Source organism: Kryptolebias marmoratus, linkage group LG19 (genome assembly GCF_001649575.2).
Source record: "Kryptolebias marmoratus isolate JLee-2015 linkage group LG19, ASM164957v2, whole genome shotgun sequence".
In the NCBI taxonomy this organism is placed as follows: Eukaryota; Metazoa; Chordata; class Actinopteri; order Cyprinodontiformes; family Rivulidae; genus Kryptolebias; species Kryptolebias marmoratus.
The window spans coordinates 4,998,236-5,010,457 of NC_051448.1; the positions used below are offsets into that span (position 1 = coordinate 4,998,236).

Sequence of the window (12,222 nt, forward strand, 5' to 3'; positions counted from 1 at the left end):
AACTTAGGAAGTTCAGACTTCACAACCAGAGTCCCCATGGGTCAAGGATTAGCCCTTTGGAGTTCAACGTCACAAGGTCAAAGTTCAAGGTCGCAACAGCACACATGCTCTAACACTAGAACCGTTCAACGTAGGAAGGTGAAACTTCAGAACGAGCAACAGGAGTCGTAACGATCCACATTGAAGGCGATTTCGCACGTTTGCCCAAAGCGCCAACTAGTGGACGATGCGGGAAGTGCGCGAGAAATGCGCGGGAAGTGCGCAAGAGCGTAGAGGGCGGTCGCCAGGGTTCCCGCGGTCGCAATATGCCGAAGCGGCGCTGAGCTGCGAGGGCCGTCCAACGCTGCTCGCAGCTTTAATTATTTTTGTGTTTTTTAAGGTTAACGATATTCTGAATGAACCGCTGCCTCTTTATCCCAGTATGTTTACTTGTTCGGAGTCGATATCTTTGCAAAGTTTGCTTCTTTTTGTGAGGTACTGAAACGTCCCACAGCCTCAGGTGAATTCAGGTGAATTCCCTCAGATTGATCCGAGCAGAATGTGAAGGTTTTCCTCCATATTGATTGAGCGGGTCGTGACGCTGCTGCCATTGGCATCATTTAAAGAGCTCTGATTCAGCAGTGCCAGAACCCAACGCTGAAATGTCTCCTTCATGCTTTTAAAATGTAAATAAGATGGGAGGGAGTGACAGGGGCAGCGGCATTCAGGTAAATAATAGACTAATTGATCAAACGGGACAAAATAAATTCAAATTATACATCCATCTTTTAAGATGATGCATTAAAAAGATGATTCAGAAATAGATTTTTGGAGAAACATTATGAACAGTTAATATCTTACCTGTTGTAGACAACCTTTTAACCTCATCCTGGAGAAACAGAGTTAAATTCTGCCCAGATTGATGAGCTAAAGGCTAGTTTGAGTGGAGCCAAATTGGATTTCTGACGCCCTAAAAAATTCTAGTCTAACAAAATGTGAATACAGTTCATGCCTCACTGTTTTATAAAGCTTTGCAGTGCTCTTAATTTTGCAATACTTAGTTATTCTGGCAGAAATAGAAATATTATTTGTCCTGAAAGTGCTCCAGGCTACGGTGGAAACACTACAACTAGCTGCTGCTATTTGCACTCATAAAAAACTATAGAATAAAATGTAAATATTTATGCAGAATTGATGGTACTGCAAGGTAGGGGTGTGCATTTTTTGAATTTGTGGAGTAATTATATAAATTTTTCTAAAACAGAAATTTGCCCTGCTGCCGGATTTTCACTGTTGGATGCACGTATTCTGTCAGTAAAGCTGAATTTCCATTTTATGATTATCTTAAAAATAAACTCTGATGGCATAAACAGATGCTGGAGATGTTCATAATCCATCCCCAGAATTCCACTTCAAAAGATCTGAACTATTGCTTTAGGTTGGCGTGTTCCTGTCTGTAGAGTTTAACTGGTGCAGGACAGATTGTGTAATCCTTATAAAACATGAAGAAGGCAGGACAAGACTATCCTCTTTGCAGTCAGAAGGAAGCCTTTGGGTTTTCATTTACCCACAAGCCTTATGTAAGTCCATCCCCAAAAATGCTGCAACAGGAGCTCATTAAGTCTAAGTTAGTCTGCAAGTTGCCTACATGTCTTCTGATTTCATTGCGATGCATTTAACCTTGACTGTTAATTAGCTCTGGTTTTGCTGTCCTACAAGTCATAGGACTGTTTAAGGAAGTGAGTTTCAGCAGGAAAGACTGTCAAGTTACCCTTGAGGTTCAGGGAGAAGCATACAGTACAGATAATTACATTTATGGTTCAACAGAATAGGGAAAAGGTGCAACTAGTGAGACTTTTTGCATCTTTGAGTCTCCTTCAACCACCTTTCATCATTTCAGCTTTGCAGTAACTGCTAGATTTCACTTGGTCTTGTTTGTAGCTTTCATAAATCCACAGTCAAATTCCTGAAATTGATCTTATTCAGCTCATCGCTGGCTGTTGGTGCCTGAGATTCTCTGACAGCACATTATTTTATACCAGAGGTGGAACGGGGTTGGCTGTTCGGTCCTCTTTCTTTTTGTTTGACTTAAATAATCATTTTCTTTTTAGGTGGAGTTGTGTGGAGTAGTAGCAAGTTGTCAATGTCTTACCTGCAGCAGAAGGCAGTCAGAGCAACTTCGTTGTGAAGAATCGAGGAGACTTAAGGGGCTCAGAGAAGCTAATTTCCATCAAAAACAATTTAAACAGAGATTTTTCTTTGCAGTTTGTATTCTGTGGTTATTTACAGCCATTCAACCTTAGCCAACACAAAAATGGCTATAGCTTTACAAATATTGATCTAAATTTGGTGTGGTAGTAGCCAAGCTTCATCTTTTAATGGATCATATGAGATTGTGCTTTAATTCATTTGAAAAGTTCAACCTTATCTGCATAAGTTAGTTTAAAACTCAAAAGCAATATGCATTCTCTACAAACTTTCAGTAAGTCCAATGACCTCTTGAAGCAAACACCTCATGTTAGATTTGTTAAAGCTATAAGGACTGAAATAGAAGACAAGCTACCTGCACGGACCTACAAATCACAGGAAGTGAGATTTCACTTTCTACAGACTAATGCTGATTTATTTTACACCCCCTAATTGAAACCCATATCTTGTCTTTTATTCACAAGTATTCATTAAGTGAAATCCGTGCTGAAGGAGCAGTCCCTGCCTAATCATGTAGCTGTCTTCTGAGGCATTAAATGATTAAATGTGACGCAGCGCTAATGGCACAGAAGAAGAATCAGAGTTGGCTTGTATCGGGAGCCGAGAACTCTGAAGGAGAAAATAAGTCAGTCTCGGGTTTGCTTCATGTCCTGACTTTACCTCATCCCTACACTTCTACACCTTTCAGACATAAACAGTCCTCAGTGCGTCTTTATGCTCCTGTGTACTGCCCGTCTTGTATCATATGTCTCTTTTTAAAGAGCTGCAGCTCTGTCTTTAACCCAGGTGCTGTTCACCACCATGTTATTGTCTTCTTAGGCACGCACTGTGGGGGTGGGGGGGGGGCATTATTTGAAGCTGCTCTGAAGCAATATGCATGCAAACTAAGCCAAGAAAATTCAATTTGTTGTGAGTACGTCATATAAATCTTGGAGTCTGTCAGCCGTTGCAGGAGACTGCGAGACAACCTGACGGTGGAATATTATTATTATTATTTTTTTTAATTTTAATGTGGAGCTCTGATGTCTGATGCATTCATCATTTCGACCCAGACATCATCCACACGTTTGTATTTGGAAAACCAACACTAATAATGTAAGCTCACGTCTGTACATAATATAAATCAGTCTCAAAGCTCAAAGTTAAGAGGTACATACTTTGAGAAACTGGTGGATTCACTGGGGTTGTATGACATTGATCTCTGCCCAAGAACTTTTTAGTTTATTTAATATTTTTATATAGTTTTGGCTGATTTTGAAAACTCATATGGCAGGAATTAGAGATTAAATTAAAGCAAATAGTAAAATCCTGATCAGAATCCTCTTTTTTTAATCTCTATATACCTAAAAGGCTAACTTTTTAAAAGTAAGGCTTTATTTTAAAAAAATCAGGCCGCTTTGAATCAATTGCAGGCACTCTGCTTCTGTTATGACCTTTGGCAAGTCTTGCAAATTAAGTTTTTGTATTTTCCTTCTGAAAAGGAAATCTCAGACCAATAAGGAAACGATATTGATTTAATGGTAGGATACAACACTCTGAAAAACTGATTTATTTCATGCTTCCCAAAAGCCAAAGTTTCTTTGTGATCTTAGAAAAGTGGTCTTGATAAAAGTTCTTCACGTTCTTTCTTTGGTTTATTTCTCATTTTCAGTGCAGTTGTGCAGTGTGTGTAAGAAAGGCCAGTAGAGCCTGGAATTTCTTTTTTACAGCAGAGGAACCGTCTGAAAGTCACGTCTTTAGGAAACAGGAAATAATTTCATTAAAGACCTGACACAGAACCATCCTTCAGTTGGTTATCGACTGTATGAGCAGCTTTTGGCTCGCAGTACTTTGGGGAATCATCTTGTTTGTGCTGAAATAATATTTTCTGTTTGTCAAACTGTGCGAGATGTTTCTTTTTTTTCATGCTATGTGTAGAAACAACACGGGTCCATTCCTTTAGTTTAGGAGGCAATTTATGTCTGAATTAAATGCCTACCATTCCTTGAAGGACTGCATATCGCCCGTCGCCGAGTTTTAGACTAAGATCATCTTATGTTGAGAAATGAAGTCATATCTGTTTTGGTCAAACCTTTAAAACAGCGTTACACATGATTTTATATTCAGCTACTACCACATCAAAGTTTTAGCCCAATGTCTGTAAAACTGACTGAGTTGGAGCCATTTTTTGTATTGGCTAGTATTGATTAGCTGTAAAATGACTTGACGACAAAAGTATTCAGTTGTAGATGTACGTCAAAAGATTACTTTCTGGGAGTTTCATTAAAATCTGTCCGGTGAGTCATGAGATATTTTGCTAACAGACAAATAGGCTTGATTTCAACAGGTAATACCGAGGTTGTAAGGAAAGATGTTGTGCTTGAAATAAAGATTGGGGACGATAATCAGCTACTACCACACCAGGTTTTATCCCAGTGTCTGTATAATTGACTGAGTTATAGCTGTTTGTGTGTTTTCTAATGTCAGTTAACTGTGGCGGCCATCTTGAATCAGGTTTAGAAGACTCATGAGACTTTTTGCTTGATTCCAAAATTGAATGGCAAAGTTTAAAACACAAATCTTGTGCGACCAGTTAGCTGTCAGCGTACAGGTTGGGGATCAGTCTCGGCTACTACCACACCAAATTTTAACCCAGTATCTGTACAAATGGCTGATTTCTAACCAATTTTTTTGCTGTGGCAGCCATCATTCATTCATTGGGTTAGCTCCAAATGTTAATCAGTTGTAGACGTCAACCCAGTGATTGTTTTATGATCGTTTCATTAACCGTCCAGTGGTTCATGAGATATTTTGCTAACTGTACAGACAAATGGACCACACACACAGGCTCAGACAAAAACATGATCACTCCTCCTTCACCTTTGCCTGCAGCTGATAGATACAAGAAAGTCTCCCTTCATGGAAGCAGCATATATGCGCAGAAACAAAATGTCAGAATCCAACTTTAGGCACCACATCCATCTTATCAGGTTGTAGTTCTCACCCACTGTATCTGCTTCGTTCTCCATGTTGTTGGCGAAGCTTCACTAAAAACACACAGCTCAAGCCGTACTTAGCACCCAGCCTGACATTTATGAGAAACACGACTCCTGAGCAGTCAGAGCAGTTTAAACAGACTGCACTCACAGACAGTGTGAACAAGTAGGCAAACTTTCAGGAATTTTCCTATTTTCCTTTTTATTCTCAAATCCGCTTTTGCATCTTTTTTATCTCACTTCCCGAAGCCGACTGGTGTTTCTCTCCGTGGCTGCGAAGCGCGCGGGTCAAAATAGCTGCGCTGAGGGACTGAACAGATTCACCTTTTCTCAAGTTCACATTGGTGGCAGCGGCGGCTGAATTGTAGGAGTTTATTTGGCACGCAGGAGCATCAAGAGAGTTCTCGGGTTTCGTTTGGTGGATGCATCAGGTCACACACACACACACACACACATGCACACAGCTGTTCCTGTCACACACAGGCTGGCTGTTTAATAAAAGGGAGGAAAGAGAGAAAAAACGAAACGGGGTGAGAAATGCTAAGACTGTAAACTCTTTCGAGAGTTCCAGTACGACAAAATCTTGAACCATTGGAACAACTACTTCCTTTTTTTTTTTTTTTTTTTGCGTCTGCTGTTCTTCGTTACTGACGTTAGCCTGCAGACATGTTGGAGCTGCAGGATCCAGAGGACGAGTGGGAGAGGACAGGGTCAAGTTCCCTCTCTACACTTGGAAGTCGGCTAAAACATCCACCCAACCCTCACCTACCTCCTCCTGCTGCAGGCGAGGACCCTATACATAGTAATGAAGCTGCTTTTTATCTGTGTAGCTGTTTAGCAGATGGTCATTCTGCTGCCACAAGGATCGCTTTGCCTCAGATTCACCAGATTCTCTGGCTTGGAATCAAGTCAGAACTTCGGAGGCTGAAACTGTCTTAAACTGTTGACTGAGGGCTCACATGGCCTCTTCATTAGTGGTCAAGATCTATTTTTTGTATTGGTGATTGGCTCCATACAAACCCTTAAACATCTTCTCATAACATTGATAGTTCCTGGCTGCCCTTCTTCCTTTCTTCTTGCTTCACAGTGTTCAAATGACTAGACGCGTTTGTATCAAAAAATAATAATTTTAACCTTATAATTCCACCATACGAAAGCTGCCTGGCTTCCAGTTTATACTTTCATGTTGCGCCACATGTAGGCAAGAAAATGGGTTGGTGATAATGGTGCCAGACCCTGCTGGGGGTCATAAGGCCACTAGAATGTCAAACAGCTGAAGAGAAAGAGGGTTATTTTATTTTAATGAAGTGCCAAGTCTTTGGTCATCCTGTGGTTGTATTAAGTTTCTCTTTCTGAATCCTGAAACAACAAACTGGAGGCCCAGTTTCATCATCACATTTAACCCCGCTGTGCTTCACTTTGATTCTGTAAGACTGCAACAAACTGATCTGAAACCAGAACTTTTTCTGACGAGCATCAGACCTGATGTCACTGATTGAGAGTTTAAAGGGGTAGCTCAAACCTTTTAAAGTAGAGTTCTGTGGAAGGATTGTGAACAATTAATATCTAACCTGTTGTTTATATAAACTGATGCTGTTTGAACAGCATCAGTTTGAAGAAATAGAGTTTAAAGGCCGGTCTGAGCGGGGCCGAGATCGAGGTGGATTACTTTCATTTTAAATTACATGAGTTCTGCGGTTATTTCCAAGTGCTAATAGTGGCAGCAGCAGCTAGCAGCAGCACTTCCAGTGCAGCCTGTGCAGTTAACAGTATCAAAGATCACAGGCTTCATTACAAAGACTTGAATGGATTTTCCAAAGAAACACGGCGTACACCTAAATCAAGAAAATAGAATGAAATTTGAATTTATTTGAAAGTGACAAGCATATTAATGAACGCCAGGATTAAATGTAGTTATAAATAAGCAGAAGTTGGCAAGAATGTTAAGTTTTATCCGTGGTCCAGAGCAAATTTTCTTTGTACGTCCCAATTAACGTGGAATTGAGTGCCTTTGAGACACCTCAAGTAAATGTAAATATGTCCTGCAAGCACGACCTTCCTCTCTGCATGATCAGAAATTATGTGGAAAGAAGAGGTTAGAGGCACAAAAAAACACTGCATTTGAAACGCTGTCCTCTGGCATTAGCGCCGAGCTCAAGAGGGGTGAGTTGGTCAGTGTTTGTGACGCTGTCACTGCTGTTGAGTGGCATTTGAAACTTTTTAGGCACTCGGGCTTGGTAAAATTCCCTGAAACTGTAGTTTAACCAGCAAAAAACAGGAAGTCGCTGACTTGAATCATTGACTAGTATCGATTCCATGAAGATGAGGTGATTTCTGTGGGTGCACAGGCTTGATGTGCATCAGGGGAATGCATATTTTTACAATAAAATGAATTTTACTCACCAAGAAGCCACCCATCCTTCACCATGTCAGCTTGTAGTTTGTTCACCTCGTCACAATGTGCATCCAGCCTGGCTGAGATCTGGATATTTCCATCCCATACAGCTGGCATGGCTCGGGTCAGGGTAAACTGGAACCCAGCCTGTTGTTTTTGTGTTGTAAATTACCAGAACAAATCAGGAAAAGGTTGATATTTTATAAAATGTTCTAAAATGCTTTATTTTCCTTAGTTAAATAAGCAAAGCTTATTGTATTTGGAGTTTTTTTAATGTGGATTAGTGTTGAACTGTCTATCACTGACTGTATTTAGTTGTTAAAATTCCTTTGGTGTTACTTTTGTTGGACACAATCCATTCAGGACTTTTGGATTTCGAACACGTCCTACAGCCTCTTCTCTGTCTTCGTCAAAATCCAACAACACTGATTTGATTTCTCAAGCACAATCCTATAATCTCCCCAAAGATAAAACAAAACCATTTCCTCTAATTTGTTGTAGAGCTCGGTGAAATGGCTTCCTGGAAATAAATTAAATTGAACGCAGGAGATGGAAGTGAGGCTTTCTGATGCAGGATTGTGTCTCCGAAACTGTTGTTCTCTACGTGGCTTTAACTCCACATTAAACTTTCTACTTTTAGGCCCGGGGAGTCTCTGTGTTTGAAACATTTTCTTGGGTCTATTATCTCGCTTCCTTAGCCCGCAGGGGACTGTTCGGTCCGTTTTCTGAATCTATTGAATTAATACTGTTGTGAGGAAGGTGGGAGCCAGAACCATGGCAACCCTCAGATCAGTGTGGGATGTAAGCTAGCAGGAGACGTGCACACACACACACACACACACACACACGTGCACATAAAATCAATATGTGCTGCCAAGTAGAGCCTGACCCAGTGCAGCCTGACAGATACAGATGTTCATTTGTTGCTTCCACTGATTGAATCAGGGTTTTCTTCTCTCCCACAGTGTAACACTATCAGGTTTTAGAAATCATATTACTCAAACCTCACTGCTGTATTTTCTTCCCCGCTGATGGATTTGTAGTCCAAACACATGCGTGCGTTCCCTCTCTGTTCCGCTCCGCTTCTGCCGCGCCATAATCCACGGTTTTATCTTTCACGGCGTCTTTCGTTCCGTTTTTATTCCTCAGTCAGGGAGGCATGTTGTTAATTTCAGTTCGGTCAGCTGTCAGAACGTTTTCAGCATTAACACTCCTCTCTTCCCCCCCCCATGGCAGGATGATGAAGTGGTGCTCCAGAGTGTGGCCACCATCCAGAAGGAGCATCGCAAGTTCTGCCTGGCCGCAGAGGGACTCGGAAACCGTCTGTGTTACTTGGAGCCCACCTCTGAAGCTAAGGTGAGGAGGGTGGCACACAGCTCTGTTTTAGGGACGGGAATTTTAAACAAAAACTCTGAATTTGTCGGACTATTCAGCCAACTTACAGCAACTCATGCTTCTCACAACATGTGCTTATTTTGTCCTTCAGTCATGCAGGGCTAACTAATAAATACAAGTGTCAGCACAGCCTTATTAAGCTCCAATCTCAGCTGCCTGTTTTATGTTTTTTCCGTGAATTAACGTTCGCTCCTCCAAATGACCCAGGCTTCCGGTGCAGAGACGCGTGCTAATTCTGCCAGCCAGGGTTCTTTATATTCACACCAGTTCAACGGATCAGCGTTTCAAAATAAACTAAGATGGCTGAAGCACACGCTGGGACACGCTGGTTGTTGGTTTTCTTTTTGGTAGAGGGGTCGGGCGGTAAGGGTGTTGTGTCCAAAAAAAAAAGCCCCTTGGCTGGAAAAGCACCGTTGGGACACAACTTGGCGTGTCAGTACCAGGTTCTGGAGTAGATTTTTATCTACTTAGTCTTCAGATTTACTCATTTTAACTCGACTGAAATTCACTTCTCGTCCCTACTTTGTTCATTTCTAAATGTTTGGGTGCGTTAAGACTTGATAAATAAATCGGCTGAACTTTTCCTGGATCAGTAACAGATTTTAGCTAACGGTGACTAGTGGCTTTGCACAGTTTTTCTTTCAGTTTTGAATTTTTTTATTGTTTATGCACATTTTTGTACCTTTCTGTTTACAGAAAAATGCACTTTTATGTTGTTTGAAATGTCCAGAAATTTGGAATGTAGCTGACGTTTAAAGACAAAAGACAAAGCTGCTGGTTTGTGAAGTCGGTGTGTGTTTAATCCTTATACGTGTGAGGCAGTTACTACAGCATTTAGTTGTAACTAGACTCGACACAGTCTGAATGAGAACCGGAGGAAAAGTTTTACTTTTTGCTCACTTTCCTTGAATCGTTCTTGAACCAGAGGCCAAAGCTTGCTGAAGGCGGACCAGCGCGCTCACACACAACTCTCAGCGCAGTTGGACAGATAATAAATTGGACGTCAGTGGGTGTAAAAAGGTCGCGGATCATCAAGGGTGACGGCTGTGGTTTGTCATGAAAAATAGGGAGTATCTGCTGCCCAGTTTCAGGCAGTGACGTTTTTCTAGCTGAGCCTGGCTGTCATCCTCTGCTGAAAAACAATAAAAAGGTTAAAGCGAAAGAAGGACTTTCTGGGTTATTTAAAAAGAAGGGTTTCAAAGAACTCTAACTTTAAATTTAAATTGTTCCTCACATATATAATAAAAGTCTTAAAGTCGTTTGAGTAAAACTGCATCCTGAGAATGAAGTCTACTTTATTTAATACATATTTTCCAACACATATGCTGCAGGTTTGTGATCAAAGAATTTTTGAACAGGCTCAGTGTGCTTTGGTGTACAGATTTAATTGTTTTTTGTCTTCCTGTTTTATTTTGAAAGCCCTCTTCCCCCTGTGTGTTGCGTCTTGTTTTGCTTCCTGTTTGTCCTTCTTGAAGCCTGTAATTAAACCGATGGTTCCCACCTGAGTCTCGCTAACCTCCCGGCCCTCCCTCTGCTTCTGTTTTCAGTCAGTCTGACTCTTTTTAAGCTCCATTACCTGATCTGCTTGTGCTGCGTCCTCCTTGTGAGTTTTTAGAAATGTTTGTGGTTTTCTCAGTGCCATCTTTTTTTTTATATATAGATTTAAGTTAAAAAAAAAAAAGGCCTTTCAGTCATTAATTTACTTCTCAGATATATCTGCTTTCAGGTGCTATTTTTTGAGCTTCTAATGAAATGGTTTCATTAAACAGACTTAAACAAATATTATCTGTAATATAGACAACTTTAATGGAACCACTTGGTTTTTAAAGTATTCTCTGCAGTAGGACTATTTAAATAAAATAAATTAGATTCATGATAATAAATAAACTTTATGGGCTCTTTTAAATGTTTTTACAGAAGAGAAATAAAAGCAATAACAAAATTTCTCCTAATTAATTAACATTTTCCAATGGCATTATTTCACATTTTGCATTTTTAAACAGATTTTCTGAGATTGTTTTTAAATGAGAAGATGTGGTTAGAAAGGCAGAATAATGTTATTGTATGAAATCTGATTCAGTATTCAAATGTCTTGTTAGCTTTTTTTTTGTACTTTTTTGCAATCTAACAACTTCTGTTTACCTTGGTCTGTTTTAGCCGAACTTACATCAAAAAGTTCAGCTCAGTCAGGAGACAGCTGCTCGGACTCTTGGTTTTTGTAGCTTTTTATACTTTTTAACCTTTATTTACAAGTTTTGTCATCATAGAAATACACTGAGATCTTTTCAATTCCTACTAAAACATTGTCTTTGAAATCTGCTTCATCCTTTTTGCTCTGTGTGCTACTTTTAGCTTCTGTTATTTTTAGCTTCTTGCTAGCCTTTTGTTACTTTTAGCTATGCTTTTGGCTTATAGTTAGCTTTTTTCCGCTGTAGCTTTTAGCCAGGCTTTTGTGTTTAGTTACCATTCTGCTGCTTTTAGCTTGCTCTTAGCTACTTTGAGCTAAAGTTTTGCATCAGTCAGCTTCTTCAGCAAATTTCAGGAGTTCTTCCCCACTCTGCATTCACTCTGCATTTTCACAGAAAATGTAATTTCTCCAGCTCTGTTTGATCCCTTCTGAGTAGTCTAAATGTCAAATAATTCATTTTGATCTCCCGAGGGCTAATTTGACCTGTTTTACAGCTCATATTATCGTACTAATTCAAGCTGCCTGTCAAACATTAATTTGACTTGTGATCACGTGCTCTCCTCTCATCAGACGAGACAAAGTGTGCAACGTCGTCTCAACTCTAGAGAAAAAACTGACAGGAAAATTAGAGGTGAATAATTCATCCGAGGTGTTAAGATGTGACCTATCAGCGTAGAAACGTACATGAAATGACAGATGTTGTCGCGTCAGATTACACATCAAAGCCTGTCTGTGTTATCGGGACTTCTCTGCTGCTGGAAATATCGACGTGTTAATGTGCGCCGACATCGGTGTGTTTGTTTTAGTGCCCTGCAACCTGGACGCTCGCTGTAGTGTCGGAGGTTTGAGTTGCGTTCCACAGCAGATGCATCGTCATTATCGCCCTGCTGCGCTTGTCTCTGCTCGCAGTTCTCGCCTCGCTGCAGAGGTCAGGGGTCATCCGGGTGTGTGACTGAACGAGGGAGCGAGCGGTCCTTCATCCTCCTCTGCTGTGAAGAAAAACAGAGAAATAACTTTTTTTTTAAATGCAGTTTATTTATAAAGCAACAGTTCACAACGACGGTTGTCTCATGGCGTCGTAG

At 40.5% G+C, this 12,222-nt stretch overlaps 1 protein-coding gene across 4 annotated transcripts in view; it reads left to right on the plus strand.

The window, feature by feature from the left end:
• Positions 1-12,222, plus strand: part of ryr3 (ryanodine receptor 3) — a 105,579-nt gene that overhangs the window by 11,199 nt on the left and 82,158 nt on the right. For all 4 annotated transcript variants that reach the window (XM_017411853.3, XM_017411854.3, XM_017411855.3 and 1 more), the window contains exon 2: positions 8,794-8,913. In XM_017411853.3, coding sequence (XP_017267342.1) covers positions 8,794-8,913 — 120 coding nt within the window. The remainder of the gene's footprint in view (positions 1-8,793; positions 8,914-12,222) is intronic.